Consider the following 26,800-nt stretch of genomic DNA (forward strand, 5'->3'; position numbering starts at 1 on the left):
AGAGGCCCCTACAACAGGCGCGGCTTCTCCTCCAGCCCTCCGCCCCGTCACCCGGCCGCGTTTCCCCCGCCCCCTCCGCGCGCCGGCTGGTCGCGACTGCGCGCGCAGCGCCTGCCTGAGCTGGCGCCGGCTGGAAGGGGAAGCGGCGGGTAAGAAGGCCCTGCGCCGGGGGCATCTATGACGGGGTTGGGAATTTCCTCTTCGGCTCTCTTCGACTCTCAGGACCCTGGAGGAGGAGAGTGAGAGGAGCTTTTGAAACCGGCTTTCTCCTGCCGCTCAGGCGTGCCTTTGATAAAGGGATTTCGCCCTCATCTGAGCTTCATCTAGTCCGGTTCGCTCCTGCCTCTCCTCTCCCCGTCAATCCCCCGCCCCCGGGGGGAATCCGAAGGCCGAACTCTGCCGGCTGCTGTCACCAGGCGTGTCTGAGGTGCCTTCTCCGCCGTTCGGGTAGCGCCCCCGAATGTTTATGCGCCTTTAGTGTCGCAGTAGCCTAGGGATAGCTCTCCACGTCCAACCCCTAGTTAGCTTCCAGATGCTCTAGGCAGTGGATTCAAGGCCGCTAAACATAGGTCCTCTTTACTTCCTTTGGGCGTTTCCACCGGTTCCTAATAATCTACCTTTAAAGTTTGTGTCTCTTGGGCACGTCCCTTACATCCCTATGCAGTGTGCCTGAATTATGCTGTCTCCTTTTGGAAATAGGCTTACACCACGTGCCGCCTTTTGGAAGGAAGTACTCCACTGGCAGTGGGATAGTATCAGCAGTTACTAAGAAGCGTGGTAATAGAGTAGGATTTCAGCTGTCTCCCACCCGTTGGACATTCGATAACTTCTTTTTTTTTTTTTTTTAATATAAGCAGGAGGCAGCGTTTTAGCTCAGTGGCTGTGCTTCATGCCCTGAATTTGGGGGCAGAGGAGGTACCTTGTAATTAAACAAACCACTGGGGTGTAAAATCTGCTGAGAGGAAGCAATCTAAAACAGAAAAGCCTGACAGCCATGCCATGTTTAATAATATCTGAAGGTCAAATTTCTATGTAGAGACAAAAACACTGTTAGCTCTTATATGCCAATTAAATGTAACATGTTGACATTCTGTAGATGCTGATGTGAAGTTTTAGCAGCTACCTCGGAACTTTTCAATCTACTTTCTCAATAAGTTAATTCCTAGATAATCATGATAGTCAGTTTAGTTATTTTTACTTTGATAAGTGTGACTAAATGCTATAAACTTAACCACTTTTTTCTAACATGAGCCCACACTATTTCTGTCAGTCTTAATACCAATTCTCCTTGATGCTTAAATGACAAACCTTACTCAGATTTCCCATGTGCTTCATCTCTAGATCTCTTATATTAATGGATCTCATGGTTTCTTTATTCAAAAATTAACTTAGATTTATCCCTTTGATTCTCATTGTCGAGGCTAGAAGGCTGTTTCCTAGGACTTTGCTACTGCTTAGCTCATCCCCCTGAAGACTCAAGTAACAGTTCTGAGATATGACGATTGTCATGTTTATTCTCTATAAAACTAACGGCTCACGTCCAAATTTCTGTGCTTGCACTTCAAAGCCCTTTCTCTATAACCTGGCTTAATAATCCCCATGCACATGATATGGTGGGAAAAACCCAGGATTTAAAGTAAGAAGATCTGGTGTGGAAAGATTACCAGAGTTAAACAAACCTAAGCCATTATTGTTATTTCTCATTGTACTCATTTATTTCACAAACATTTGAAAACCTATTATGTGTTAGATACTGGTGTGACAGCTGTGAAAGACAGTCCCTGCCCTAAGGAATTAAACTTTCAGTGTGTGTGTGTGTGTGTGTGTGTGTGTGTGTGTGTGTGTGTGTAGGGAGTAGGGCAGTAAAATGTCTGACAAGGTAGAGTGTGATATAGGCTGTAAAATAGGTAAGGTTAAGGTGAGCACCAAACCCAGAGAAGAGAGAAACAGGGAAGGGTTCCTGGAGGAAATTATATTTGAACAGAGTTCTGAATTATAACAAAGATCCAGAAGGAAAAGGTGGAGAAAGGTGCCATTGAAAGAGATGCTTTTAGAGAACTGCTAGTTGTTAGGTTTTGTTGGAGTATTAAATTCAAAGAGGATTAGAGGATGTAGGACTGGATAGGTGGACAGAGGTGATATTTGAAGGGCTTTGTGTGCTAAGGGAAGTGTACAAATTGAAGGATTCTAAGCAGACAGTTGGCCTGATCATAATTGCCTTTTGAAAGTTCATTTTGGCTGCCATGTGTGCTGCTTTACTGCAGTGTACAAAAATTTCTTTCTGCCTTTGTGCCTTTCCTTGTTTTCTTTACTCCACCTAGAAGGATTTATGCTGTCTCCTCGTACCTTAATACACTACGTATCACTCCAGTGTCTAGTTTAGGTCCCATTTCAGCTGTGAAGCATCATCTTATTTTTTAGGCCCTATTATTCTCTTCTCTGAATCCCTGTTAGGAATAGTACCACACAGTTTAGTACTTGTTTCATGTTCATAAGTAGATCATTATCTCCTTGAGGATAGCAAATGTTTCATATGTATATGAATAGAAGACATATTAAACATAAAAATGTGTTGCTTAGACTTTCTCTCTCTCTTTTTTTTTTTTTTCAGGGTAGGACCAGACTATGGGCAACAGTCCTTTTAGTTAATCTATCATCATTATGGCTAATGAGGGTTGTGCCAAGGCTGGTGATAGTCCTTTTTCATCCGATAAACATGCTCAACTCATCTTGGCCCAGATCAATAAAATGAGGAATGGCCAGCATTTCTGTGATGTGCAGCTACAGGTTGGAAAGGAAACTTTTAAAGTTCATCGGCTTGTTTTGGCTGCCAGTAGTCCTTACTTTGCAGCTTTGTTCACTGGGGGAATGAAAGAGTCCTCAAAAGATGTTGTACAGATTCTAGGAATTGAAGCTGGAATCTTTCAAATACTTCTAGATTTCATTTACACAGGTATGTTACGTGAGCCATAGCTTTGAGCGAAGAATGATGCAACCACTCATCCACTGCTACGGGATTATAAATTGTTTTAATTTATATGGGAAGTACTTTGACAGTATGTTATTATGAGTCTTCAAAAATTCATCTCTTTTGACCCAATATTCCTTTTCTAGGGATCCTAAGGAAGTAATTAGTGATGCAGGTGGATATATTTGTTTATTGTAACATTATAAGAGTATACAACTGAATACATTCTTATTGTCCCTCAGTAGATTATATGGTTAAATAAATTAAGGTACACACATATATATAAAATGGAATAATTTTTAGATCTCGCAAATTATATATGTTCACACACATATATATACTATCATGGAGGAATGTTTACAATATATTTAATGAAAAAATCCTGATCTAAATACCAGCCCACTTTTGTAAAAAAAAAAAAAATTTGTGTATTTGTGCACAGGAAAAAGACCAGAATATTGACAAGTGTTTATCTCTACATGATGGAATATGGAAGATTCTTATTTTTCCCTTTTTTGTGTTTTTTTCCCTCAAAATGTTTATAATCAGCACGTGTTGATTTAATTACAATTTTTATTTTCAAAGAGTTTTTATGACGTTAGAAAATGCACACAAAAACTATAAAGTGTAAGTCTTATATGTAGCATAAATATACATGGAAGAAAGACTTGAAAGAGATACACTAAAGTGTCAACATAGTGTATGTCTCCATATGGGAAAATATGTGATTTTCATTTTTATACTTTTCTGCCTTAAAGTTTTTTTTTCTGTAGTAAATATATATTACCCTTATGATCATGAGAAAATGTTTGAAAACAAAGACTATGTTTTTTTAGTCTAGTTTTGAGACTACACCATGTCCTCTGTAAAGGACTACTTTGCGGGAGATAGTTATATGGCCTGATAAATTATTGTTTATTTAACATATGTTATTTAAACTGGGAAAATGACAAAAGATGATTTCTTTGTGTTGTTTCATATTCCTTTTTGGAAAATTTTGGGAAATAACTTAATTTGGGATTGTAAAAATGATTTATCTACTGAAAGGAATGAAGCTCTGCCTGTTGACTAGTGTACAAATTAACACTGAGGGGTTCTTGATTCACTTTTCTGTTTAACTTGTGTGAGCTGGTTAAGTTGCTTCATAAATACCCCACTTCTCTTATTTGCAAAGTATAAGTTAATGCAGATTAATCCAATGGAATTAATGTTGAGATCCATAAAAACAGAAGAAATGTCACAAGTTGTTTATTCTGCCTCTGTTGTCTGATAGTAGCAACAAGAGATAATTAGTGAAAGAGAATGTTCATGTCATCATGTCCATATTGCTGGTGATTACCACATCCATCAAAGAAATTAAAAGTGGTAAAACCTAGAGAAATGCGAGCTACTGAGCATACCTGGGGGGAAATAACATTGTAGAGTACTGATATTTAAGGCTAAAATTAATGATTAACAGTTAAGAATAACATTCGGCTGCAAGTAAAAGATATAAAATGGCTTTACAAGATAGTAGGTTATTTTTCCACAAAAATAAATCCATAGTAGCCATCCCAAGGCTGATATGGTGGCTTCATGATGTCATTAGTGTCCCATTAATCTTCCAGCACTTTGCTCCACTGTCTATAGCTTGTAGCTTCTAATCATGATCACTGAACTCTAGCTAGTGGAATGAGGAAGAGGGAAAGATAAAAGAGCCTGCAAGCTGAGTCTGACCCTTTTTAAGCTTTTCTGGAATCCCTCCCCAGTAACTGCTACCTGTATCCTCTTGGTGAAACTCAGTCAAAAATTCACCCCTAACTGCAAGGGAGGCTGAGAAACGTAATTTTCAGCAGGGCAAAATCACCACCCACGACAAAATCAAGGTTTTTTTTTTTAGTAGAGATTAAAAAAAACTGAATATTGGGTATTTACTAGACAGGGAACTTTGTAGTCTTGGATAAAATTAGTTCTCGAAAAACATGTTCCTTGATTTTCATTGTAAGAGCATTTCGTATTTTGGGATGGGGGCGGCAAAACCAATTATTCTGTCAGTCTCTCCTTTGAACATTCTTTATTAACTATTCACAATTCTAATAGGTCTTAACAGATAACTTCTCACCTTAGATTTTTTCTTTTTTTTTTTTTTTTACATACTTTATTATTTGTTTACTTTTTAATGGAGGTATCTCATGCGTGCCAAGTACACACCCTACCACTGAGCTATACCCTCCCCACTTAGACTTTTTATGCACTTCACTTAGAATCAAATGACCTGGGTTTGTGATCTAGCTCTGCCACTAATCAGCAATGTGATACAAGGCATGTCATTTAACTATAGTCAACTTTCAGCAGATATATATGAGTACTTTTTTTTGAGCTAGGCACTGGGGATATGACAGTAAACAAGACAGGCATGGCCTCTGCCTTCACAGAGTTGTATAGGTAATGCAAAGTTAAGTATTTGCAAAATAGAAATGAGCCTGTGAGAGCCTCATTCTCCTTATTCATAAAGTGTGGATAGTAGCACTTTATAATTCATGTAAATTTCATTAGAATTTAAATTAGATCAATTTTAACGTAAAAGTGCATTTTATAATCTATAAAGCCATATTAAGCTGTAGGACATTCTTTTTGTTGCTCTCAGGTAACTCTTGGCTTTATCCAGTAGCAATCATTCAGTCCCCTTCCATTATAACCCATAAGCTTCTCTTCTCCAAATTTGTACTAATTCTCATTTCATTCAGTTAAGTCTTATCTCGGTTTTCTCTGCAGCCACTACCATTAACTCCAATGGTGGATTCCATTTCCTATACTTTTGGTAAAACTTGTGTTTGCATTCAACAAGGCATATTTTTCCTCTCACCGTAATGTCTCATTTATAACAAATTTCTTGAGCACCTAGTGTGTGCTAGGTGTTAGGAACAGGGAAAGGGCAAGCCTTGCCCCAACAGACTTTATAAATCTACGTGGGAATACAAACTTTAGACAGACAGTTTAGTTGAATGTTATCAAAGGGATAAAGGGAAAGTATGAAATTGAATGGAGAATTTATCCTTATTAGATAGGAGAATTATGGTGGGTTTTTTTTTTCCTTTTAAATATAATTGACTATTTGATGTCTTTCCAAAGTCATTATGTAAATAAATGAAAGTGAAGCCCTCTGGAAAGAGATTGGTATATACAGTAACTTAAATGTTAAATGTTTAATATCTTCTCATATGTTATAGGCTCTTGATTATATCTGATATCAACAGTTAACATTAATATGGCACTTTATTATAGTTGAGGATAGGAACCCTGTCTTACTCTCCCCAGTGCCTCAGCAAAATGTTAGATGCATATATCCTTATGTTAAAAGCATGGACTTTGATGTTACTCCCTGCCCTGCATCTCACTTAACCATGAGACATGAGGGCATGTTACTTTAACTTTCTGTTTTCTTAATAAGAAAATAAAGGGGGGGAAAACCCTACTATACGGAGTTGTAGTGAGGGTTAAGTAAATGTATAAGGCAATTAATGCCGCACCTGGCTCAGTGTAAGTATTCCATGAATGTTAGGTATCATCATTTAAGTTTTGCACTTTCTACAAATTCTTTGTTTCTTTTTTACTTAGCATCTGTCTACTCAACAAACCCTAAGCTATCAGTGGAATCAGGTATAATGTGATTTGATTATGTTAAGTATTTGTTTTCTTTTATTGGTTATTTTGTTTTCCTACTTCCCTAGGTATAGTGAACATAGGAGTGAATAATGTCCAGGAGTTGATTGTTGCAGCAGATATGCTACAGTTGACTGAAGTTGTCAGTCTTTGCTGTGAATTTCTGAAAGGACAAATTGATCCACTGAACTGCATTGGGATCTTTCAGTTCTCTGAGCAAATTGCCTGCCATGATCTTTTGGAATTTACAGAAAACTACATTCATGTTCATTTCTTGGAGGTTCATAGTGGGGAAGAGTTCCTGGCACTTACAAAAGATCAGCTGATTAAAATTTTGCGAAGTGAAGAGCTTAGCATCGAGGATGAATACCAGGTCTTCTTAGCTGCAATGCAGTGGATTCTGAAAGATCTGGGAAAGAGAAGAAAACATGTGGTGGAAGTGCTAGACCCAATTCGATTCCCTTTATTACCTCCTCAGAGGCTTTTAAAGTATATAGAAGGTAATTTTTTGTGGTGGTTGTTGTGTGTTAAATTAGTCAATTAATTATCCAGTGGCCTTTTCCCTGTTTGAAATGTGATAGTGTTTTCATTTTTCAGTTCAATAGCAGACATTTATTGAATGATTACTATATGCAAGATACAACTTTAGTGTTTTGTGAGTAGATAGTAGTATTTCAGTATTTCTACCCATTATTTTAATCAAATCCATATGTATCTTTCTTGAAATTAAATACTAAGGGGGTAAAATTACTGACAGATCTAAAATAACACTGCTATTTTTGGCAGTACTAATTATTTTAGGGTAAGATTTCCTCATGCCACTCTGAAAAATTCAACAAAACCTAACATCTGGGAGAAAATATATATGCTAAAAACAAAAACAGAACTCAATAAATCCTATAAGCCCTCTCATTATAAAATGAATTTTATGTTGATATAATATAAAGCTTTTATGTAGCCTTTGAATAATTTTTAGGTTCTAAACTTTGAATATACTTCTCACTGTAGTATAAAATATATTTTAGATATTTATTAGAAATATGATAATATTTAAATTTATTTTAAAAAACGACTTTGGACGTGGTTTCAAGATTTGAAGCTTTTACTCTTGTCACACACTGAAATTTTAGGATGTTACTGAATCACAAGTGATTTTATTATGAATTTAAATATGATATTAGCATTAAAGGTGTAATTCTGTGAAGGAATTATATTTAATGTGAATTTTTAGTTTTTTCTACTCTTAATAGTGTTAACAGAATTTTGTAGGATTTTCTGAGTGATAACTTGTACTAGTGTGTATACAGTCAATTCTCATCATTCACGGTACGTATACTGTATAAAGTTGCCAGGAGCCCTGAATTCGCAAATACTGAGCCATTGTTCCTAGGGAAAATGCAGGGTAAGTTCTTATAAGCCTCCGGTCACAACATTTTTGTCAACTGATCAATACATGACCTTGTTTTCTGTGTGTATCTGTCAAAACCACCTTATTTGATATATATTGTTGATTCATTAACATTGAGCTCATGGCCAATAGCACTGTAACTCAAACCTGAATGAAGCCTAACACATGCATTTTCTCAGTAAGGCACATCACAGCCTTCTTGTACGTATGAACACTAGACAGCACTTTAGCAGTATGCTTAGGGGCTATTTTAAACATAGAAAAACCAACAAAATGCACAAAAATGTGAAAACCATGGCTCTAAATAGTGTGAAGAGGACACTTGTTTACAGTATGAGAGCTGAAAGAGGAAGGTAGAATGTCATCTCTTTCAGTCTCACCTGGGAACAAGCATGTTAGGTGATTCAAATTTTTTGTCACTCTGTAGCATGTCTGCAAACCACCGGAAGAGCGCCATGAGTATTGATTTGGGTTACAAATACATTTTAGTGGATAAATGTGTTCACAAATAAGGAATCCACTAATAATGAGGACTAACTATATTTAAATGCTAAAACAAGAAGAGAGAAATTATCCAGACACATATTTGCATGCATTATGTGAGAATTTAGGAGCGGGCCAAAGGTTTTCATGGTTGAGTTTTCTTTTCCCAAGTGTTACAGAGTACTAAAGGGAAGTCCTTCTGCTAGAAGCAAAGGAAGGTTCCCTAGAATTGGGGCATGTTTTCCTTCAGTTTTTTAGTGTTATAGCATTCAAGTCTTGCACTGCCCGATAGTTACCACTCAAAGGTATTTCACTGAAGTAAAACTGCATTCCAAAGGAGAAGTAAATGAAGGATTTTTTTAAATGGTAACCTTAATATTTTTCAACCTTGATACTTTTTCTCTTTGATCATATTGGGAGAAAAGATAGGGAATTTGTGCAGAAAAATAATGAGACTCTACCACAAAATTCAGAAAGGGAGCAAGACTTACTTGAAATGGTTAAATTGTGAAATGTGTAGGTTTTTCCCATGGTGTATATTTTTGTGTTTACCACTGGTGATGAAAGAATAGAGATCTGCTAAGGCTGAGGGTCCTTGCTTGGGGGCCTGGGTTCCGAGCTCTCTCTTGTAAGATCCTATTATTGATCAGGACCTCCTTAACCCAGCCAAGAATGTATCTCATGATACTGTTTTTCGGATTTAGGGAGAAAGCTTAGCGACAGTCCCTTGGTAGCATACGTGGTGCCTTTGTGCAAATTAGAAAATAGTGCCCTTTCACAGGGGCCAGGTCTTACAGCTTGCCAAGTGGGACGCAGGTTAGCTTTCATCCCCAATTCATCTTTTCAGCTAAGTACCCTTCAGCAGAATAACCTACCCAGTCATGCTCAAAGTCATTTTAGGAGATGGACGTCATCTCACTTGAATTTTTTGCATCCCACTTTGACTGTCATTTTCAAGGTTTATGAAATAATTTTATATCCTTTTGTTATTAGGTTGTAAGTATAGAATTTGGTGGCTATTTTATTTTCTCTTTTTGTTAGAAAGTTGTGATACTGTTTTACTTAGGCATCTTTATTTAGAGATTCTCATATATATGTTTTCAAATTGGATCTTGTGAAGCATATTTTTAAAAAGTCTTTGATAAAAGAAAAGTATATTCTTTAGTAGAAATGAGGAAAATATTTGTTATTGTAGAAAACAAACACCACTGTTTGATGATGAGTTTTTATTTTTTGATTGATAAATGTATTTCACTTTTATGGAAACATGTCTTTTTAATATTAGTTAAAAGTTGATTAAAACACTGTTTTTTTAAACATTGCTTTAGGAGTATCTGATTTTAATCTTCGTGTTGCATTGCAAACACTTTTGAAAGAGTACTGTGAGGTATGCAAATCTCCCAAAGAGAACAAATTTTGTAGTTTTCTGCAGACATCTAAGGTTCGACCTCGGAAGAAAGCGAGAAAGTACCTCTATGCAGTAGGTGAGAACCTTTTAAAAAGTAATCAAAATTATCTTTATTTTCAGGATCAAAACCTTTTAATATTTTAGTTGTTACTATACATGTCAGAATATGTAGGTATGTCAAGTAGGCATTTAATTTCACATACAGGCTGCAGATTTATAAATTGTGTTTATATAATACTTTGGAAACATCTAAGAATAGCTATTTATTTGACATCTATTATTCTGTGACCTATATATTTAGGTTGTCAGATACCAAATTATTGTCACATAACTGCCTTAGAAATACTGCTTTAAAAGTTAAATCTTTGACTTCTAATGAGAAATAGGAAAATAAATCTCAAACATTTTAACTATTCATAGTGTCTTAGATGGTCACTAGGGATGATAGGAACTAGTGGTCTTCAAAGCGTGGGTGTGCAAGACAATCCATAGGAGTATCAGATGAACATATTACAGCTTTTCCATTTTTATTTAAAAAAACCAGTATTTGTTATATACAATAGACAGATTTTCCAGATTTATGTACATAAGATAATTTATATATAACAGTTTTATAATATAATTTATAGTGTGAATGTTAATTGTGTGTGTAATTGTATATATACTGAAATATATAAATATGTAATTTTTGAGTGCTTGCTAAGTTTTTTTAAATGGTAGGATGTGCAGTCAAACAATGATTTCAACTCATTATTTTTAATTGAAAAAGATATTAATAGAAGTCACAATGAAACTTTTAAGAAGACAGATAACCAGCTCCTAGATTTGTTTTATCTAACGTTCAGTTATAGCCAAGACCAGGTGGTGAACATTGTGGTTGACCTCATTGCATTTAAGCCATAATCTTTCAAGACTTGGTACATTTAAGAATAATATATGTATATATGGCAGGCTGTAAAGCACTTATTCCTTGCTATGAAATAGTTATATTGAATGTCTAGATGTAGAGAGCTAGATTTTTCTTGTTACTGCCATTTCCATGTTTAGCAGTAAGGGACTTGCTGTGTACTTCCTTTCCTTCCTTTATTCAGGTGGATATACTCGGTTGCAGGGGGGTCGTTGGAGTGATAGCAGAGCCCTCAGTTGTGTAGAACGTTTTGACACCTTTAGCCAGTACTGGACCACTGTATCTTCACTTCATCAGGCTCGATGTGGATTGGGAGTAGCAGTTCTAGGAGGGATGGTTTATGCAATTGGAGGTAAAAATCAAAATGTCTTATTTCCCTTATTAGTCTCTAGCTATAAGTTGGTTACATTCTTATATGTCTTATGTGTATTGCTAGCTACCATGGAGTATATGTAGATATAGTTGTGCTTAATAAGTATTTATTGAATAAATGAATGAATGAAAAAAGGAAATACCAAGATGTTGAATATTTCATACCAGAAGGATACTATAATTTATTACAAGGCAGAATACTTAGGTTTGGTTTTAATGAAAAGTTATTTATAAAATGTGGCACCAAAATTTAGGTCAATATTTGTGATAAAAATTTTTTTTTAATTCAGAAAGCTGTATAACGAATCATTTTTAATTATGTCCAAGTAATCTGGACAGTGGGATATATAAAATCTATGTCAGCTAGACAATGGGATATATTTCTTGATTGAAATCACTGTGTTTTCTGAAACTATTATTATGAATTTTAAAATGATTAATGAATAAAATTAAATAAAGAGAATTTGACTGTTAGAGGAAAATAATTGTCAGAGAGGGATCTAAAGAGAAATAAATTTTAACATGCCTGATATCAATATTTACTTCTGAAAAATTTGTCTTTTATAGCAACCGGCCTGGGTAAATCATCTGTAACCTTTACAGCAATTTTTTTGCTCTATTTCTGTGGGTCAGCCTAAAACACTGAAAGCTGTATATCGAAAATCTTATTATTAGGGGGTAGGTATAGCTTAGTGGTAGAGCACATGCTTAACATGCACAAGGTCCTGGGTTCAGTCCCCTGTACCTCCATTTAAATAAATAAATATTTTTAAAAATATTATTCTCCAACTATGATAGTATCAGTTTAAAATGAAAGAGGCAATATTTGATTTTTATAGTTTGGAAGGAACATAATTGTCACTCAAAAGCTGTTTATTAAATCAATAAATGTCATGGTCCATCTGAAAATCCTAACAAAGAAATTAGTTTTGAGCAGTAACCTTCTGTCAGCATAAAGATCATTAGTCTATATAATCTTTGGCTAGACCTCTAATAGTTCTTTTTATGTACACTTTGGCAATTATAGATAGTTTCATTGTGTGAACTCTCCTATTTAACCTAGGGTCACAGTGTCTTGTGTGACACTTGCATATGTATATATATATATCCTTTTTCCAGATACCATGGAAGTACCAATGGGAGCACTTCGAAAATGCTATGACTTTGCTAGCTTTTATTAGTACTATCAACATTACTATCTTAACATATCTTAATATATCCTTAATATACACTTTAAAAATAATTTTTATTACCAAAGTAATTCGGGTTTGTTGTAGAAAATTTTGCTAAAACTGATACATATGAAAAAGAAAATAAAAATCACCCATACTATAATCACAGTACCACCCAGAGATAATCATAGTGTTTGGTTTGTTTCCTTCTAGATACATACATTTCTGGGTTAATATTCTAAGTATGAGATTTAAAAATTAAGATATAGTTCACATACCATAAAATTCACCATTGAAAGTGTGCACTTCAGTGGTTTTTATTATATTCACAAAATGTGTAGCAATCACCACTAATTCCAGAACATTTTCACCACTGCAAAAAGCCACTCTTATCATTTAGGGAAAATTTTATATGAGTGTAGAGAACTGTTTACTAGCCATGTTCCCAGACTCCAGGCAAGGGTCAACCTTGCAAGCAGGTCTTTCTAAGGATAGGCAATGTCAGGCCTCCTATGTTAACTCTTTTCTGGACAGTAGGAGTTTTGTATACATTCAGGATTCTGGGCCCTCATAAAGTTATATGTGCTGCAAATATCTTTTCCTACTCTTCTGCTTCATCTTTTACTCTCTTTATGGTATCTTTTGATAAAATAGATTATTTTAAATTTTAATGTAGCCAAATCATTATATTTTTCCCTATATTGTTAGTGTTTCTTGTATCTTTTTTGAAGAAATCCTTGCCTACTCCAAAGTCATGAGGATATAAATCTTTATTGTTTTCTAAAACTTTATAGTTTTGCCATTTACACTTAATGTCTGTAATGCACCTGTAATTATGTTTTTATAGATAGTATGAGCAACGAACCAGCTTCATTTTTTCCCACATATATGTAACCAATTCCCAGCATAAAAGATTTTTGTTTCCCCACTGCTCTGCCTTGTAAACTGTGTCATATACCAAGTCATCATATATGTGTGGATCTGTTTCTAGAATTTCTGTTCCATTGGTCTCTCTGTCTATGCCTATCTTAATTACTGTAGCTCTATTTTAAGTCTGATAAACTTATTTGATAGGGCAGTTTCTCATTATTCTTTTTGGGAGGGCTTGGCTATTCTAGGCCTTTTATACTTCCATATAAATTTTAGAATCAATTCATTAAATCTGTTTTTGAAAATAATGCTGTATGATTCCACTTACATGAGATACTTGGAGTAGTCAAAATCAAAAAGACAGAAAATATAATGGTGGTTGCCAGGGGTTGGGGGAGGAGAGAATGGAGAGTTATTGTGTAATAGGTATAGAGTTTCAGTTTTATGAGAGAAGAATTATGGGAATGGATGGTTGTGATGGCTGTACAACGGTGTGAATGTCTTTGACATCACTGAACTGTACATTTTAAAACAGTTAAGGTGGTAAATTTTATGTTATGTATATTTTAACGCAGTAAAAACAAGAAAGGGTTTTTAAATTGGGATTTTGTTAAATCTATAAATAAATTTGGGGATAATCATCTTTACATTGACTCATAATTCATGAACATGATATATTTGCTCATTTATTTAGATATTCCTTAATTTAAAATTTTATCTAAATAAAGTTTATAAATTTTATCCATAAAGATCTTATATAATCTTTGATTAGATTTACTCCTAGGTATAGTATATTTTAAAATTCTATTTTAAGTGATATTTAAACATTTATTTTCACTTTCTGTTTGTTGCTAGATAAACAATGCATTAAAACTGAAATTGTCCCAGGACCAGCTATCCAAACTATGAAAATATGGAAGTGTCAAAATGCAAATTGTATCCTCAAAAACTACATAGATTGGGTGGTAGAATTAGAAATAGATAATAGGAAAATTATGCTTTTGCTTCATTAAGTGGGCTTTAATAAATGACAATGCTATGGATTCAAAATAACACTTTGTGGGCAGTGAATTGTAGTGAATAATATAAAATCAGACATTATTGTTGAATTTCTGACAACACAAAATGCTACTGAATATTGTATTATGGTTCTAGGCTATTAATATTACTAAACCTTCTCATATGTGTCTCTTTTACTTAACTCAGGTGAAAAGGATTCAATGATTTTTGACTGTACTGAATGCTATGATCCAGTTACTAAACAGTGGACAACTGTAGCTTCAATGAATCACCCCCGCTGTGGCTTGGGAGTGTGTGTGTGTTATGGAGCTATCTATGCTTTGGGTAATTATGCTGTTCAATTTAAGGATATCTAACGTTATTTAAATTTTTAGTCAAATTCTGCTTACTTTTGAAATTTCCCTCCCTTCCCTAAAGAAACTTGTGTCTTTTCAGCTTAAATTCTTATTCTCAAAATTGTATTACTTCAGAAATATTATCAAGTATGGAGTTCTCCGAAGGAGATGGAGATAAAATACAGATGAGATGTCTAATGAAGCACTCTAACTGATTAAAAGTTAAATCTCATAATTATGATAATCATTTTGCATTCGCAGAAGTTGTTTCAAAAAGTAATTTTGTAAAATATCGTATTTCCTATGCAGTATGTTGCAGTTTTTGTTTTTGTTTTGTTTTTTAAAATCTCTTGTGAAACCTAGGCAGAGAGTTAAAGGACTCAACTTCTACCCACAGTCAGATTCTAACTTTTTATGTGATGTTGGACAAATAACCTCTCTGGTCTATGTGATAATTATCCATAATATAAGTTGTCAGATTAGATGTTTTCTAAGGTGTTTTTCATAAATAAGATCCTTTATCTCCAAAATAACATTTTTCTCTTTGGTTTCAGGTGGTTGGGTTGGAGCTGAGATCGGGAACACCATTGAACGATTTGATCCTGATGAAAATAAATGGGAAGTAGTTGGCAACATGGCTATGTCACGCTATTACTTTGGGTGTTGTGAAATGCAAGGTAATTGCTCTTATAAAATATTTTCCCTTAAAATATATTTTTTAAAAAACTGTATTTGAGGCTTTATTTTCACAAAAGTATGTTTTATGTCTGTTGGTATTGAATAATACCACTAACGTTTTAGAAGCTATGCTTTTAACCTCTTACATGTTTATTTCTGTATTTCCAGAGTAATCTTTTTTTTCCCAACATAAACAAAGCTAGAATTAAAAATTCCAGATGGGCGAAAATGCCTAACTAGCAAAATAAGCATTTGAACTGCCATCCATTATTGTCATTTTTTTCTCCCACATAGACCTTAGTATTTCTAAGTAGAAAGAGATTATCCAAAACAATCTTGACAGTGTCATAGGCTTCTTCAGTGTTTTTTTATAGGGTACATTGTGATTCAGTCCACAGAGAATATAATGCTATGACAGATTTGGAAAATGTACTGCATATTAAAATGGTATACAGGCATTATTTTAATTGTCTACTATACCCTGAGAGGTAATTAGTAATCACTGTCTAATAGAACCTGATTCTCTGTCCAGAGTTGGAGATCAGATTTATATGTACCTATAGAGTAGGAAGCAGTCTGCCCATTGTGACACTGTGACAACTCAGCCTGCTCTGTTCCTAGCCCAGGTTCTTTTTGCCTTATGAGTACCTTCTCAGGTTTCCACTAGCATCTGAATGCTCAAGGTACACGATGCAGACTATATTCTATTATTTAACATTATAGTATTCTCTAGTTGTTTTATATTTATTATTTTTATCTTCCTATCTAAAATCATAGACCTAGAGAGGCATCTTGGAGATTATTTCAATCCCTTTATTTATAGATGAGAAAGCTGAAGATTAGAATGCTGTGAGTTGTCTTTTGTCATAGTTGGTTACTGACAAAGCTGCAGCAGAACCCAGGTTTACTAACATTTAGCTCATGTCTCTTAAACATTTCAAGTCAAATTCTCTGTAAATTACAGTCTATTGTACTGTACTATACTTGATACCTTAATCTAGCCATAAACTGTTCTAATTCAGTTCTCTACTTTATGTTCAGTTAGGATGACAGATTGTCACCAGACAGGGTCATGTCATTCCCAGTTTAAGTGCATCACATTTTTTAAGGGGGGAAAAAAATCCCTGTGCCCTTCCTTTTTTTACCTATACATGGTAGCAGTGGATCTGGAACTTGAGATCATCAGGCAGACAATAAGATTGGAAATCTTTGACAAGTTGTTTCGTTATAGCATCATTAAGTTCTTTGAAAATTCAATGCCACTTTAAATTCATACCCCTAATTCTTTATAACATGCTTAAATGTGAGCTGTGATAAACTAGACAGACAGAAGTCAGTTTTTTCTCTTGAAATAGTATTGTAAACTCTACATTAAGTGTAGTATCAGATAGCAAACTTAAATTACAACTATTACTTTTTATAATTACTTATATCCTATTTTCTATAGCATCTGAGCAAAAATATTCCATTTCCAGGTTTAATTTATGTAATTGGGGGCATCAGCAATGAAGGAATAGAACTGCGTTCTTTTGAAGTTTATGATCCACTTTCCAAACGTTGGTCTCCACTTCCTCCAATGGGAACCAGAAGAGCATACCTTGGGGTGGCTGCACTCAATGACTGCATCTATTCTGTTGGAGGGTGGAATGAGACACAGGATGCTCTTCATACTGTAGAAAAATATTCCTTTGAAGAGGTAGGTTGGATGATTTCAATTCTTTAGTATCCTGTTATTCTTTTAAAGTCTGTAAAATCTGTAGTGCTGTGAATTCTTTCATTCATGATATTACTTGTAGGTCTTTTTCCTTCTTTTTTTCTTTTCAAAGAACCAACTTTTGGTGTCATTGATTGTGTTTTTCCTATAGATTGTCCATATTCTGTTTCATTGATTTATGTTCCAATATTTTTCCTTTCTTCTATTTGTTTTGGGTTCAATTTGCTCTTCTTTTTCTAGATTCTTAAAGTAGGAACTTAGATGATTGATTTTAGACCTTTTTCTAGATTGTAAACCTTTAAAGCTATAAACTGTTTTCAAACACTAGTTTAACTGGATCCCACACATTTTGATATATTGTATTTTATTTAGCATTTGTCTCAAGACATCTCTGATTTCCCTGGGAATTTCTTCTTTGACCAATGGGTTGTTAGAAGTATTTTATTTAATTTCCAGATATTTGGAGATTCCAAGATATCTTTATGTTATTGGTTTAATATGACTCCATTGTGATCAAAGAGCATATTTTATATGATTTCTGTCTTGGTAAATCTTTCATGTGCACCTAAAAAGAGTTTTAATTCTTCTGTTGTTGAGAGCAGTGTTCTATAAATGTCAATTAGGTCAAGTTGGTTAATATTCAGGTCTTCCCTAGTCTTTCTAATTTATCCAGTTGTTTTGTCAGTTACTAAGAAAGAAGTGCTGAAATCTCGATCTGTAGTTACGGATTTGTCTGTTTCTCCTTTCATTCTTGTCAGGTTTTGCTTCACATATTTTGAATCTCTGTTATTAAGTGTGTATCATTGATTATTATGTCTTCTTGATGAATTGATCTTTTTATAGTCATGAAATGTTTTTCTTTATCTCTGGTAATATTCTTTGTTCTGAAGGCTACTTTGACATTAATATAACCATGAATGGAGCTAAGCTATCTTTTGATTAGTATTTACATTGTATATCTTTTTCTTTCCTTCTACTTTAAATTTGTGTCTTTAAAAACTACATCTCTTGTAAGATAACACATGGTTGTGTTCTGTTTTTTCCTCCAGTTTGACAATCTCTGATTTTGAAATGGGGTCTTTAGAATTTTTATTATTTAATACATATGATATACTTACAGATGTGGTTGGTTTTTAGACTCCTATTTGGCTGTTTTTCTGTTTGTACAATCTATCCTTGTTTTTTCTCTTTTTGTATTTATGTTGATTGTTTTAGTATTCCATTTTATCTCTTTTGTCCAGTTAGCTTTATCTCTTCACGCTTTTTTTTAGTGGTTGCTTTTGGGTTTGCATTATGTCTTATAGATATTTTAATATATCACATCTGCCTTCAAATAATATCATACAACTTTACTGTTATTGTAAGAAATTACAAAAGCATACTTACATTTCCCCCTCCCAATCTTTGTGCTATTGTTATATATTTTACTTCTATATATGTTGTAAACCCCACAGTCTATTGTTATCTTTGCTTAAACAGTCAATTATATTTAAAATAAATTTTAATGAGAAAGTTCATCATAATTATGCATACATTTACCATTTCTAGTTCTATTAATTGTGTAGAGAACTGAGTTTCTATCTCATATCATTTTCTCTTAGCCTGAGGAACTTCGTCTAATATTTCTTTTAGTGCTGGTCTGCTGGCAATGATGCTCTAAGCTTTCGTTTTCTGAAACTTTTTTTCCACCAATGATATTTTGCTGAGTGTAGAATTTTAGATTTTTCTTGGTCTTTCCCCTATCACCTTAAAATTGTAGTTTAATTATCTTCCTGTTGTTTCTGATGGGAAGTCAGTAGTCATTCTTATCCTTGATCCCTCCAAAATGTAATGTTTTTTTTTCCTTTGACAGCTTTTAAGATTTTTCTCTTTATCATTTCACTTTATCAAATTACTGGGTGTCTTGTTTGGGTTTTGTGTTTAAACTGCTTGGAATTCATTGAACTTCTTGAATCTGTGGAATAATAATTTGCATCAAATTGGAATGTTTTCAGTCTTACTTCTTCAAATGTTCTTGTTCTATCTGGGACTTCAGTAACATGCATGTAAGACCACTTGATATTGTTCCAGAGCTGACTGAGGATCTGTTAATATTTTCCCATCTTTTTTCCTCTGTGCTTCACTTTGTTGGTTTTTATTTCCAGCTTTATTGACGTATAATTGACAAAAATTGTATGTATTAAGGTGTACAGTGCATTGTTTGATATATGTATACATTATGAAATTATTACCACTCTCAAGCTAATTAACATACCCATCACTTCACATAGTTCCCTTTTCCTTTTTGTGTGTGTGTGTGTGGTAAGAGCTCTTAAGATCTGCCTTCTTAGTAGATTTCAAGTATATGATATAGTATGATTAACTGTAGTCACTATGCTCTACATTAGATCATTAGAACTTATTCATCCTGCATAAATGAAACTTCTCTGTGCTTCAGTTTGGATAATTTCTCTTGCTATGTCTTAAAGTTCATTAATCTTCTGAAGTGTCTAAATTTTTAATTTAAAGTGTCTAATCCCATTTAGGGACATTTTCATCTCAGATACTGTGTTTTTTAGCTCTAGAAGATCTTTTTGGTTGTTGTTTTTTTAAATGTCTTCCATTTCTCTCCTCATCATGTTCATGTTTTCCTTTAGATCCTTGAATGTATTTATAATGTCTGTTTTAAAGTTCTTGTCTGCTAGTTCTATTATTTGTCACTTTTGGATCTGTATCTGGCTTGAGTCATATTTTCCATGCTTCTTCACATTTCTAGTAACTTTTGATTAGATGCTGGACATTGTCAATGTTATGTTGCTGAGTATTTGGATTTTGTTTTCTTTGTATAAAAAGTGTTGAGTTTATTTTTGATAAGTAGTTAAATTATCTCCAATTCAATTGATTCCTTTGAGACTTGTTTTTAAGCTTTGTAGGGAAGGTCTAGAAGGTCTGGGTCCTTTAGGTATAGTTTAGCTCTACTACCAAAGTATGGTCCTTCTTGACTCTCTACTGAATGTCCTAGCTGTTCAGCAAAGTCTCTTCATTTTGGATGGTCAAAACTAGAATTTCATCCAGCCTTGTGTAAGCTCTGAGAATTATTCAGCTTACAACTCCTCAAAAGCAAAACCGCATTTCTGCTCCCAATACTTACGATACCAAAAGTGTGGGTTTTCTACACAAAGATCTTCTCTAATTCTCTGTGGACACAAACTGAGTGTCCTACGGGTCAGTTCAGTTCTGACACTAACTATCCCACAGGCTAAGGGTTCAGTCTTACAATACTGCCCCTCACTTTAGACACCAGTCTCAAGTAGTAGGCCCTCAGGTTAACCACTGATTTGGTTACACAGTCTGACTTGACTACAGATTGGGGGTTCCCATGATCCCTTCCTGAGGTTCATTAGTTTGCTTTAACAGCTTATATAACTCAGGAAAACATTTTACTTACTATTACCAGTTTATTATAGAGAATATTATATATTATTATAATATAGAAGAATAGAATATATAATATAATATAAGAATATAATTGTTCTATTCTGTATTCTTATATATAAATGAATAGCCAGATGAAGAGGTACATAAGCCAAGATCCAGAAGGGTCTCAAGTGCAGGTTTCTGTCCCTCTGGAGTTTGGGGTGTCACCTTCCTAGCATGTGGTTGTCATTACCAACTCAGAAGCACTCCAACCCCCCCTCCATAGTTTAGTGGGTTTTATGGAGGCTTCATCACATAGGCATGATCAATTATTAATTCAGCCTCCAGCCTCTCTCCCCTTCCTGGATGATAGGGGGTGGGACTGAATGTTCCAAGCTTCTATTCCTGGCTTGGTTTTTCTGGTAAAAGGTCCCCATTCTAACGCTATACAGGATCCCACCAAGAGTTGCCTCATTATAAAAAATTCCTATCACCCAGGAAATTCCAGGGGTTGTAGGAGTCCTGTGTCAAGACCTGGGGTCAGCAACCAAATATGTATTTATTATTGTGTCACATCCTCTTATTAGTTCTTTGACTGTTCTCATGGAGTCTCATGCCTGCAAAGATTAGGGGTATTCAGCCAAAGATACAAGGGAACTTCTGTCCTCTGGCACTCTTCCTTGGAAATCTCAGCTGCATCAACCTCTCTAAACTCTGATCTCTGTCTCCTAAATCAGTGTATGGTCATGCTCTGCTTGTGATCCCCTTCCCTGTACTGCTATTCAGAAAGCCCTCCAGGCAGAAAGCCTGGATGACCATGGGGCTCACCTTGTTTCTTTTTCTGAATCACAGTTTTTCATTGCCTGTTGTCCATTATCTGGGGACTTTATTTCATATGTTTTGTCCAGTTTTCTAGGTGTTTATGGCAGGAGGGCAAGTTTGGTAACAATTACTCTGTCATGACTGAAAGTGGAAATCCCTCCTGTGTCCATCCTTTCAACATGATCCCATCATTCATTGAGCATTTCTTTACTTTCTGGCATAATAAAATATTTCAAGTGCAAGAAAGCTTATACTTCTCTAATCTAGTTCTAGAATCAGCCATTTCTCCAAGAAGCTCCAGTTCCTCTTAGTGAAGGACAATATTTAGAAACCAAGATTAGACACTCAGAGTATTCACTGCTACTGGGATATTGCTGCTTCTAGACACTTTCAGTAAATAGAGCTAGAAAATATATGTATGTATATACATGTATGTATTCACACACATATTCATTTGTAAATATTTATCTGTGCATATATAAAACCATAAGTTCACTATGATAATGCCAGTTCCAGTACATCTCAGCTTCTTTCAGGCCTTCCTCCTTTCCATGTTTGTAAATACCTTTTCTGTCAGCTAAAAACTTGGCTCTCATTATTCTCAATATATTTTCTACTTTGTTCATTCAATTTACTTATTGTTAAATGATCTCTATTTATAGATAACATGATCTTACATATAGAAAATCCTAAGGAATCCACAAAAACATATTAGAGTATGAGTGTTGTAAGGGTTCAGGATATAAGATGAATAGACAAAAATCATTTGAATTTCAATACACTAGCAATGAAAAATCTGAACATGAAATTAGAAAACCAGTTTACATGCAAGATCATGTTATCTATAAATAGAGATCATTTTACTTTCTCCTTTCCAATCTGGCTTTTATTTCATTTTCTTTTCTAATTTTCCTGGCTAGAACCTTCAGTACAATGTTGAATAGAAATGGCAAAAGTGGAATTCTTGTTTTGTTGTAAAGCATGATTTTGACTCTTATTTCTGACAAATTTCAAACTTTGGTGATATTTCAGGTTCCTTCACTTACTGTGTGGGAATATAGCAAGTGAACCTTTTTGAGGGCACTTTCTCTTGCTAATGTTTCTATATGGCTAGAAATGAATAGAGATTTTTGCTTCAAAGTAAGTGCTTATCTGTTTTGAATTACTTTGGTTTTTCATGCATAAATCTGAAATTTATTTTTATTTACTATCTACTAAAGTCCTTCATTGCAGATTCAAACCCTATAGATAATGTAAAACATGTTTCTGGTTTTATAGAGTTTATTTTGATGTGACAGAATAAAAAACAAACTGTAATTCTAATACACTGATAGGAATGAAAGATAAACACTATTGGATGAGCCCCATGATCCCCTTATCTTGTCCAGAGCTATTTTTGTAGTGAAGCAAAGGTTAGTTCTCCCTAATGATAAACATGACCCCAACATCCTGATTTATCTTAACCAGCTATAGATATTTTTGTGACTATATCTATCTTTAAAAGTATGAGTAAACAACAAGGTCCTACTGTATAGCACAGGGAACTATATTCAGTATCTTATAGAACCTATAATGAAAAAGAATGTGAAGGGGTGAGGGTATAGCTCAAAGTGGTAGAGCACATGCTTAGTATGCACGAGGTCTTGGGTTCAATCCCCAGTACCTCCTCTAAAAAAAAAAGGTAAACAAACAAACCTAATTACCTCCCCTCCCCAAAAAAATTTTTTAAAAAAGAATGTGAAAAACAATATATATGTATATGTATAACTGAATCACTGTGCTGTACACAAAAGACTAACACACTTACTATAGTTGTAAATCGACTATATTTCAATTTTAAAAGTATGAGTATTTTTTCAGCTATGTCAACTTTGTGATGTGTTTTGTAATTTCAGATATTCAAATAGCCTTTAAATTTAATTTGGTCCTTCAATTTCAAAGGATTGTCCCTGGTTTTAGTATTTCAGAATTTCACGTAAGTTTAGATCAGCAAACATTCATTGTCTGTAATGTGCTGGTGCTTGCTGTACTGGGTACTGAGGTGTGAAGCTCATTAAGTCTCTGTCCTCAAAAAGTTCACTCTCTATCATTGATGAGTAATCAGTGTTTCTCTTTTATGATTTTATAAACTTTGTTCATCTTATGCTTTCTTTTCAGATTCTTTTCTCTACCTGGATACTTGCTCTTTTCTCTCTTGATTATTTCTCAAGATCTTTCGTTAGTTTTCCTGTTCTCTGGGTATAGACATTTTCCCTGGAGTAGGACGTTATGAGTCATTTCGCCTCTAGCAGCTTTTTGAAATTTCTTCAGTGAGCAGTGTGTACCAGGAATTAGCGAACTTTCTCCTAAAGGGCCAGATCGTAAATAGTTTAGGCTTTGTGGGCCACATACAGTCTCTTCTTTTGGCATATTCTTTTTTGTTTTTTAAATAACCTTTTAATATGGAAAGATCACTCTTAGTTTGTAGGCTTACAAAAATAGGCTCTAGTTTCCAATCCCTGATCTATACTAACTTTCTGAAACTGTGTTTTGTATATCACAAACTTCACTAGATAGTCCTTGAAAGAAGGATTCCATGTTCAAATAAATTTGGCCAGTGTTGTCTACTATATCACACTCTTGGAGATTTATAAGGCTTATTATATTAAAGATTTTTAAAAGCCCTTCTGTAAGCTTTTTTCTCCTTAGAGCTCTGTGGATTTGTGTGTGTTGTATGTGTTTGGATTACCTACTTGTAGTTCACAGAACTAGCTTCTCAATTCCTGCCTATATAGAATTTTTAGATTATCTCCTGGTGATCATAATTTACAATCAATCACAGACATGTTTTTCATTACTTTCCTCCAAATTTACTCATTTGTCTACACCTACTAAAATTTTTAGTTAAAAACGTTTTGTATACTTATATGATTGGATTGTGAGTTTGAAATTTAAACATGTAAAAAGAACCTGGGTATCTGACTTCTCAGCCCTTTTCTCTACTGTCATGTTATGACACTGCTAACTTCTTTTTTCTCTTAACAAGGAAAAGTGGGTTGAAGTTGCTTCAATGAAAGTGCCTAGAGCAGGCATGTGTGTTGTGGCAGTCAACGGACTTCTGTATGTTTCTGGAGGTCGATCTTCTAGCCATGATTTCTTGGCCCCAGGTACCTTGGACTCAGTTGAAGTTTATAACCCTCATTCAGATACGTGGACAGAAATTGGTAACATGATCACCAGTCGCTGTGAAGGAGGTATTGCTGTACTGTGAAACAGAAAGCATAAGAGAGCACAAGAAACATTTTGAAAATACAAGATCTGACCTGTTGCAATCACACTTGTATTTGGTGATCAGACCCTTTCATTCTATTGAGTTTTTTGTGAATTGGGTAGATAAATGACTGAAGAATGATTTTTTTTTTTAATTTGAGTAAGAAGTGATATGGAATATGTCCTAAATTAATAAAGAGCTCACACAAATTTGCCAAGCTTACCAATATAAATTCTGTTTATGCTCTAGAATTGTCCAGTTAGGGGTAGAGTTCTATTTGTAAAATAACAATTTGCTAGGAGCTTCTTGGCAAATAGTCCCTTTAGCTGCTTCTCCAGTACAGTTCGTGCTGGAATGTGACCCTTATGTGATGTAAAAATGTCAATGAAACACTTTTAAAATGTCTGTATATTCATGATTCAATCCAGAGCACATTTTTCCATGGCCATAGTTTACCCTACAGAGAAAAGCCAATGAAACAACTTCCTACTTTTATTTTAATCCAGGAGTTTTCACTAGCCTCAAACTTATTGGCAGTAGTTATATGGGAAATATCTAGCTATTTATATAGATAGCTAAGTTTTTGCTTGTTGATAACAACATAAAAAAAAAATCTTTTGCTCACTTATGTTTTTGTGTTGATGCTGGAATGCAAGTGAGGTATTAATAGGAGGTTCTTAGTGACAGTCTTTTATTGCGATAGGATGATGTAATGGATGATAGAGCCCAGATGGTTGTATGCACCTATTTTCTAAATAGTCACCAAAAGTATCTGTTTGGCTTTGGGAAGAGGGAGTTTTATTAGATTATCAAGTTTCGTGAAGCTTATTTGTACTTGAGCAAGTCTAAGTGTGAGCTTACTACAAAGCTGCTGCCTGGCTTGGAGAAGATGGAATTCTAGGTACCTGTAAAACTTTTTATAGACCCTAACTCATAAGTGTCAGTTGAAAAGGCTGATCCAAAACTGCTTCTCAGAACTTCTCATTTTCCCCTGGAGAAGCATTCTAAAGAATTGTTCTCTGTCCAGTTCTGAGAGGAAGATTCTTCATATACATTCATTACTTTTAAGTTATTTCTGCTAGTCAGCTGGAGCCACATGTATTAAAGGTTGTATACATTAAGGTTTACCTAGCTGTTCAGGATTTGATTTGCATATTCCTGACTTCCCCTTTTCTTTAGTAAAGTCCTTCAGTATATTGTTACAAGCATCAGCAGCTTATTTAGATAGAAAACCTTCGGTAAGCATTAAAGACTCAGGTAGCACTCACATCCAAAATATTTGGATTAATCCACAAGGATACTTTCTTTCATAACTTAATCATATGCGTATATTAAGAAAAGCTTATGTAGTACAAAGCTCTGTGTCCCTTTCTTTGGGATACCCTGAAAGTCTACAGATGCCTGGTTGAGATCTGTAAAATGTCAAGGAATGACGTATCATGATAATTTGTAAACTATTTAGGCTCTAACTCATGTGCCTTTAATATTTCTAGTTATAGAGAATCTTCATTCTGGTTCAAAAGAGATTTACAAATTTTCCTATAATTTAATTTTCATTATTGCCTGGTGCCAACCTAAAATGGGATATGAAGGGAGGCTGCTTTGTACTGCTTTGACAAAAGTGTAATCAAGACAATCAGTGTTTGGGCTTAATAAACCCAGACAATCCCTAAAAACAGGTAATTGTAAATATGCTTATTTCCTAGGTAATGACAGTTTGTTTTAAAAAGAATGTACTAATAAAGTATCCTGATTTTTTTTTTTTTTTTTTGCTTTTCCTTGTATTACTTAACTTAGTTTATTATCAGCATTCCTGGATTATCAAACTATAGTAGAATTGCTCAGGTTTTTTAGGGTATTTTAATTTGAGGCACTTGCACATTTAGTTTTACATTTAATTCTGTTTTCTGAGCAACTATTAACATGATATTCCTCCAAAATATTTAACAATTCAATATGCTTCTAAATATCCTGTCCACTGTTCTTAAAATCAAATGTACTTTAAAATCATAATGTAATTAATTTGCAAAATGCATTTACCTGCATTTGTTTAGTGAAATTGGGCAATTAGCCTAAAAATATGACTTGCTCCTATCCTGAAAGATAATGAATTTGAGATCAGAGAAAAGTTTTAAATTTGTATCGTCCTTATGCAGTTTAGGAGGAGCAAAGAAGTAGGCTTCCTCACTGAAACACTTAATCTGATAAAGATCTTTTGAAGAATATGAGCTTGCTTTCTTTCAGTATTCAATATCAATATCAGTAAACTATTCTGTCCATTTGTAAAGAAGGATCATGTGATTTCAGCCACAGGCTTTAGCTGGTAAGCTTCTCTAATGATCGGAACAAGCTGTA

The 26,800-nt window shown here is 34.4% G+C and overlaps 1 protein-coding gene across 3 annotated transcripts; it reads left to right on the plus strand.

Annotated features, from left to right (window-relative positions):
• On the plus strand, positions 1-26,209 carry IPP (intracisternal A particle-promoted polypeptide). 3 transcript variants are annotated; one of them, XM_010950714.3, is made up of 9 exons: positions 1-149; positions 2,612-2,953; positions 6,679-7,110; positions 9,830-9,985; positions 11,001-11,168; positions 14,437-14,574; positions 15,140-15,262; positions 16,739-16,959; positions 24,221-26,209. In XM_010950714.3, the coding sequence occupies exons 2-9, from the start codon at positions 2,662-2,664 to the stop codon at positions 24,443-24,445; spliced, it is 1,755 nt and encodes a 584-aa protein (XP_010949016.2). In that variant the 5' UTR covers positions 1-149; positions 2,612-2,661; the 3' UTR covers positions 24,446-26,209. The 3 variants fall into 3 exon arrangements, with proteins under 3 accessions (XP_010949016.2, XP_074232659.1, XP_010949023.2); XM_010950721.3 differs by lacking the exon at positions 1-149 and adding an exon at positions 178-427; XM_074376558.1 differs by lacking the exon at positions 9,830-9,985.
• The last annotated feature ends 591 nt before the right edge of the window (positions 26,210-26,800 follow it).

This window comes from Camelus bactrianus, chromosome 13 (genome assembly GCF_048773025.1).
Source record: "Camelus bactrianus isolate YW-2024 breed Bactrian camel chromosome 13, ASM4877302v1, whole genome shotgun sequence".
In the NCBI taxonomy this organism is placed as follows: domain Eukaryota; kingdom Metazoa; phylum Chordata; class Mammalia; order Artiodactyla; family Camelidae; genus Camelus; species Camelus bactrianus.

What these genes read in the sequence shown, in the direction of transcription:
- IPP (XM_010950714.3), top strand. Translation starts at nt 2,662, where the DNA reads ATGGCTAATGAGGGTTGTGCCAAGGCTGGTGATAGTCCTTTTTCATCC. An exon ending in AAAGTACCTCTATGCAGTAG is followed by an intron (nt 9,986 to 11,000) that starts GTGAGAACCTTT and finishes TCCTTTATTCAG; the next exon opens with GTGGATATACTCGGTTGCAG. An exon ending in TGGGTGTTGTGAAATGCAAG is followed by an intron (nt 15,263 to 16,738) that starts GTAATTGCTCTT and finishes TTCCATTTCCAG; the next exon opens with GTTTAATTTATGTAATTGGG.